The 7123-nt window shown below is 36.0% G+C and overlaps 1 protein-coding gene across 1 annotated transcript; it reads right to left on the reverse strand.

Moving 5' to 3' along the window:
- Window positions 1–656: 656 nt before the first annotated feature.
- On the reverse strand, window positions 657–6744 carry LOC131242904 (tropinone reductase homolog At5g06060-like). The gene is made up of 2 exons (XM_058241885.1): window positions 6618–6744; window positions 657–923 (listed from the first exon to the last, which is right to left on the reverse strand). The coding sequence occupies exons 1-2, from the start codon at window positions 6738–6740 to the stop codon at window positions 735–737; spliced, it is 312 nt and encodes a 103-aa protein (XP_058097868.1). The 5' UTR covers window positions 6741–6744; the 3' UTR covers window positions 657–734.
- Between the last annotated feature and the right edge of the window lie 379 nt (window positions 6745–7123).

The following is a 7123-nucleotide window of genomic DNA, read 5'->3' on the forward strand; positions in this document are numbered from 1 at the left end:
TATTTTAATCCCTATCAGGCTGGGCCAGCTCTACGGGCTATTGGACGTCTTAGTCTAAGCCAGCCTGAATTAGAAATGGGTTTGGAAGTTAAGCCAGAGCCCATCCCTCATATGCATGATTAATCTTCAGCCCGAGCCTAGCTCGCGGCCAGGCCCGGGAATCCGACCTAGCCTATTGACATCCCGACGGCTGGTTCTTCAGTATCTATCACTGTAATTTCAAATTTGGAATCTAATTTCGAGGCAGTGATTATCTGTTGTTGCATTTCATTATTTCTTTGATTAGTCGAAAGGCTAGAGCTTGATCATGTTGATTGGTTTGATCAGATGGCGTCTTCCATTCCTCCATTCCAACTAGGGTTACTGCCGACAACCTGGACCGGTCCTTTCTTTGATGCCAAATGAATATCGTACCTACTAATTTAATTATTTGTTCCTTATGCCAAATAGTAATACAACTTCTACATAGACATTTGACCCACAAGCAAGCAATAACTTAGACAACCCAACAAAATCCCCAGTCTAATAGTTTTTGAAAATGAAGACAATCTCAAAGGAGAAAAATAAGTATTCTAAAATATTAAGATATAAAGACTTGGCGAACATCATTTATCAATGATGCTGTTATTCTAACCAAGCACTAGAGCTGTCCTTATTCTAGTATCATGGGTTAATCCCACGATACTCATGAAACATTTATTATCACTTGCATCGATCTATGGGACTGATGTATATTAGTCTTTTGATGGGTAGTAACCATTGATAGTGAATCCTCCATCGATAGCTATGACTTGGCCAGTGATGTACGAAGCAACCGGCATGCAAAGGAATGCCACCAAAGATGAAACCTCGCTGGGCTCGGCAAAGCGTCTAGCGGGAGTATAAGAAATCATTTCTTCCACCATTTCCTTGTTAGCCAGAATCTGAGAAAGAGAATAAAAACATACGAAAAACAAAACATATATCAAAATGACGGGGTATTTACTGTTGTTCGAACGTCTTCAATGTATGTTGAAACAAGTTAACAAGCCTAAATATTGTATATTTATTCTCTCAGTTGTATTAATTTTCGTGCATTTAAGTGCTAAATTAACTTACTAATATATGTTTTTTATATGTGAGGTAATTCGGAAGTCAAATACGAAATCATGCTTAGGAATGGTGAAGCACGTAATTTTGCGTAATTACACGATTAGTTTCCAATTTTAGATGTTATGTTATATATATGGGTGTAATTGTGTGATTAGAGTATTCCAATCGGAAGCTTAAATGTTTTTAGAGTTTAGAGAGGAGAAAATAATTTATTTATTTTTTAATTGTAAGTTCAACATCTTTTATACTTTTTATTTTCATAGTGACCGTTGTCACTTTTTATCGTAATTTTTTTTGTATAAAGTTTTTTTTTTTTTTTCCACATAAAATTTATGTGCATGCTTTGTTTTCATTTACTTATTGTCATGTGATTCAAATTTAGGGGTTTCTTCTGCAGTTCCTCAGCAAATGGTGTCAGATATAACATTGATATTCAACTTTAAATTTGAAACATGACGATTAAAGGATCAAACGTGAAGTATGAAATTGAGAAGTTCACTAGGAAAAGAACTTCAAATTATGTAAAGTAAATTTGAGAGACCTTCTAGTTTAGTAAAAGTTGCAACACACACTCTTTGATGTAGAGAAGTGTCCAACATCTATGATCAATGAAGGGTGGAAAGAATTGGAAGAGAAGGCGAAAACCTCAATCCAAATATGTTTGGTGCATGGCGTCCTATACAATGTCCTTGATCAAAACGATTGTCGCAGCGGTTTAAATGAAACTAGATATTTTGTATATGAAGAAATTCCTAGGGAATCGTCTGTATCTTAAGAAGCAATTTTATAATCTTAAGATGGTGGAAGGGTCTAATATTAATGAACACATTAGTACGTTTAGTGAATTGTTTTACAAATTGATAAAGTGTAGAGGTGAAAATCGATGAAGAAGACCAAACCCTAATCTTGTTGAACTCTCTTCCAGAATCCTACGAGAATTTCATAGACATTATGTGCCATAGTAGGGAGACCATAGACGTCAAAACTGTCATCTCAATTTCATGAGAAGTATTTGAGAAAGAAGGACAATAACACGGGTTCCTTTACGAATGTGTTGGTTGCTAAGGGAAGGAATTTTAATTAGGAAAGGAGAGCTTGTGATCGAGATCCAAGTCAAGGGATAAAGGCAAGATGAAATGCTAGAATTGTGGGATGACTGGATACATGAATAAGGATTGTCGGAATCCTAAGCTTAGTAGGGAGAGAAATCGATAATACATTAAAAGAGGCCATCATAGCAGAGTCCAATGAGGAAGTTGATTGTGGTGGTTTCCTAATCGCATCTAAATCTAGGTATCTCAAGAATGAGTGAGTTTTAGATAAGGGGGCCTCATACCACATGACTTTTTAGCAAGAATTTGGTTAAGTAGTTACAATAAGTGCAATGGTGGACAGTGTTTATGGGCAATGACATTGCCTATACGTTTGTTGGTGTCGATCAATGCTTATTAAGATGTTTGATGTGGTAGAGTGTGCAACACCCCGAATGAGACACGTTCCTAACTTAAGGAAGAATATGATATCTTTGGGTGCACTTGATGCACTAGGGTACAAATTCACCAGTACTGCTGGAGCCTAGAGGTCATCAAAGGAGCTAAGGTCTTCATCACTATGGTATCCTTTAGAATTTGATTGAGAATCCTTTATCGGGTGGAGTTGTAACATCTGTAGTGGAGTCCACGTTGACATATTTATAGGCATGCGCACCTAGACCACATGAGTGAGCACGACATGAATGTACTTTTTGATCATTGCTTAATTCTTATATTTAAAAGAATTGATTCAAATGTATATGAGAATTACATATATGGTAAACAATCACCTGTTATCTTTTAAGTTGGGAAAACATATAAAGGTATGCTTGATTATGTGCATTCGGATGTATGAGGGCCAACGCCCATAATTTATAGGGAATAATCCATTTTTATCACATTCATTGATGATTACTCCAGAAATGTATGGATTTATTTTCTGAAAAATAAATCCTATTTTCACCACTTTCAAGGTGTGGAAGGCGATGGTTGAAAAACATATTAGTGCACTAATTTTTGCACCTATTTATCAATCGTGTGAGTCCATTTGTTAGTGAATCGTTTGAGGCCTTAGGAGTTGAAGACCGAAGATACATGAAGAATTGGAGCATCAAGGAAGTAAAGAACAAGTAAATTAAGGTGCCTTAGTGACCCTAACCTTATATCTAAAACAACATAGCCTCAAAGATGATCCTAACCTTGATAGGTAACCCTTGTTGATCATCTTTTAACCTTAAAAGCAATTGGAACATGATAAATTAGGCTAGAAGAGGTGCAAAGATGTTGTGAAATTGTATACTCAAAATAACAGCTTTCGAGTGGTCCTTGATTCCATCAACAACTTGTCGATGGGTCTCGATGAAATCGAAGGTCAGCTCGATGAGATCAAAGAAACGGTCCAAAGAATTAAAAAAATTTCTAAATTTTCTTGATGGGATTAAGTGATCTCAATTCTATCGAAGACCCATTCGATCCCATTGAAAAAGCCGTTAACTAGCTTTTTATAATCGTTGGAAACCTTTTTCTATAAAATGGGCATTTAGAATTTTTTGGATTTAATAGATTTTTTTTTTTTTTTTTTTTTTTGTGAAATTAAATCTTAAGTGATTCTCCACTCATATCCCTCATTCTAAGCCTTTAAACCAATTGAAGGTATAGAAGATGATGGTTGAAAAGCAGACAGGGTGGAAGTTGAAAGTGTTGAGGACAAATAATGGTGGTGAATTCACTTCTAAAGAATTTAATCAGTTTTTATAAAGATGAGGGGATAGTGAGGTACAATATAGTGAGGCATATACTAGATTAGAATGGTGTGGCATAAACGGATGAATCATACTCTCTTAGAGAGAGTCCGAAGTATGTTAAGTACTTTTGCATTGAGTAGGAACTATGGATTAAGGTCACAATATGGCATGTTACTTAGTAAATTGTTCCTGTTTATGGCCATGGATTGTAAAATTTTAGAAGAAGTGTGGAGTGGTCATGATGTAGACTACTCAGGGTACGCATATTTAGTTATGATGGTTACTCTCATGTACCGTTAGTTAAGATATATAAGCAAGACCAAAGAGCGAAGAAACTTATCTTTGTGGGCTATGGTTATGGTGTGAAGGGGTACATGATGTATGACCAGGTCACACGAAAGATCATCATTAGGTTTGATGAAGATTCCTTGTTTCATAGGGATGAATACAAGGAATTAGAAATGAATACAAGGAATTAGAAAAATCAGCTATGATTGACGTTGAAATATAAAAGGTGAGACACAGGTAGAAGCTAAGTCGTAAGAGGAGGTATAGGAGCAGTGGAGCAACTATTTCTCTAAAGAAATCTACTAAGATATTGTAGATTACTGGTGAAATACAAAGATGACTCAAATATTTCATTCGCCCTTATTACGGATGGGGATCCATCTACCTTTCAAGAAGCATTAGATGACTAAGATGATGAGAAGTGGATGGCGACAATGGAGGATGAGATGGATTGTTTGTACAAGAATGAGACATGTGAGCTAGTGGAGCTTCCTGTTGGCCATAAAGTAATCGGGTGTAAGTAGATTTATAAGAAGAAACATGATATATACAAGGCAAATATTGGTAGCGAATGGATATGCTCAGAAAGAAGGTATCAACTTTAATGAGATATTCACATTGTGGTCAAGCATGTATTTATCATATTCGTATTGGCACTGGTTGCCCAATACAATATGAAATTGGAATAAATAGATGTGAAGATTTCTTTCCTACATGAGGAGTTGAAAGAGCAAATCTACATGAAGTAAGCAGAGGGCTAATAAGGTTTGTAGGTTGAGGAGGTCATTGTATGGCTGAAACTGTCACCTAGGCAGTAGTATAAAAGATTTAATACTTTCATGATGGGTTAGCGATTTATCAAAAGTGAATATGATCATTGTGTCTATTTCAAGTCATCAAGTAACGAAGAATTCATTATATCGGTATTGTATGTTGATGACATGCTTATCACCAGTCATAGCATGTCTAAGATCGATACATTAAAGACTCAGTTATCAGAGACATTCAAGATGAAAGATCCGTGGGCTGCAAGAAGATTCTTGGCATAGACATACACAGAGATAGGGAGATAAATAAGCATGTTACGATTATCACAAGTAGAATACCTTGAGAAGTTATTAATGAAGTATGAGTACAAAGTAAAATCGGTTAGCATACCCCATGCTACTCACTTTAGGATTTATTAAGATTCAATTATATTATAGATGAAGAAAAGAAAGTTATATCTTATGTGCCCTATTCAAGTGTAGTTGACAATTTGATGTATGTCATGGTCTCTGCGAGACCAGATATTTCACATGTAGTAGGTGTTGTAAGTAAATACATGTCTAACCCCAATAAAAAAACACTGAGAAGGAGAACTCCTTGTCTTTTTTATCTCATGGGTATAGCTAATATCTTGACATTTGAGAAATCAAATGGAAAGCTTGTAAGCCATGTTGATAGATTACGTGAGAAATGTGGACAATAAAAGGTTGACTTCCACTTACTCGTTTGTGCTAGCGGTTGGAGCGGTTAGTTTGATGTCGAAGCTTCAGTTTTGGTGAATCTTTCCACAATCGAAGGTGAGTATATGGCAATGACAGAGGCATTTAAGTAAGGTGTTTGGTTGTGTTGGATGATAAATCAGCTTGGGCTTTAGAAGGAGGTTGTGTCGGTTAATTGTGACAGCAAAGTATAATCAACTTGGCAAAGAATTTAATTTACCATTGTAGAACTAAACATATTGATGTTTGTTATCATTTTATCCTACATGTCCTTGAGGAAGGTGGTGTGACTCTCGAGAAGATCCACATGAGCATGAAACCAACGGATATCCTTAAAAAGTAGTTCCGTGAGAGAACTTGATTATGTGTGACTTCTTTAGGTTTGGCAAATGTTTGATGAAGATGGAGTGTGCACAGAAGTGACAATGAAGTTATGATGGAAAACAATTAGAGATGATGATGACAACTTGAAGCAATGGAGCATGAAGATTGAATTCATAATAGATTTTGTTGTTTGGATGTCATCAATCTATCCTAAATTGGGGATTTTGATTAATCGATAGCCCTACTCAATCGATCGAAATTGCAACGGATTGTATATATTGCTTGCTAGAAAGTTTTGGACTTGGTTGATCGATCAACCAAGTTGATCAATATTATTCAAAACTTACAGGGAATACACCTCGTGAACTTTGATGCATGATCAAGAGAAGATATAAAAATCCATCTAAGTTTTTCGTTGAACGATCTTTTATATGTATGGTGAAAATTAAGGTTATTGCCCATGTCACATAGTAGGCCCCACCCACGGGTGTTTCATGCATTATATAAAACATGTGTTGTAGATGATTCCAGCGTACTTGGGAGGGGCTCAATGTTCAAGTCCATATTACCTCCTCTTCCCCTCAGACATAGTTGTTTACATGGACTCTTTCATCTACAAGTGAATAGAATATCAGAGGAGAGAAACTTACATCAGCCACAAGGGGAGTCTTTGTTATCCAAGGTGCAACACTATTAGTCCGTATATTGTCTTTTGCCCACTCGCACGCCAGATTCTTCGTGAGCTGATTCAATGCTCCTAGTAAAAACAACATGGAAAATTAGAAAGTTTGTGCATCATATTTCATTAACGATCGATTGTATCTACAAACAAGAGAGATTCTCCAGTGCTCTCCTACTTGCATTGGGACACTTAAACAGTCCAATCCATTGATCTGAACTTTTGATTATATTCAAAGCACATTTTATGTACTACAATGCAAACATCATGCTCATTTGACAAACACCAATCATTTAATGAATGGCCTTTAATATCGACAGAAGTGATAATTTCCTTTAAATTAAATAGGTCCAGTCGACAATTTGACTCTTCTATTTGTAAGAGCCTATAATGGATTGCTTATGTTTCTAAATAATCATGTTTCGTGGAAATTACAACAGTTCCATCTATGGCTTAAAAAATGGATGGTTGGGAAAA

This window comes from Magnolia sinica, chromosome 1 (genome assembly GCF_029962835.1).
Source record: "Magnolia sinica isolate HGM2019 chromosome 1, MsV1, whole genome shotgun sequence".
In the NCBI taxonomy this organism is placed as follows: Eukaryota; Viridiplantae; Streptophyta; class Magnoliopsida; order Magnoliales; family Magnoliaceae; genus Magnolia; species Magnolia sinica.

Excerpts from the sequence above, each read along its gene's own strand:
- LOC131242904 (XM_058241885.1), bottom strand. The coding sequence starts at position 6,740 with ATGTTGTTTTTACTAGGAGCATTGAATCAGCTCACGAAGAATCTGGCG. Across the intron at positions 924-6,617 it reads AGACTCCCCTTGTGGCTGAT|ATTCTGGCTAACAAGGAAAT; the intron begins GTAAGTTTCTCT and ends TCTCTTTCTCAG.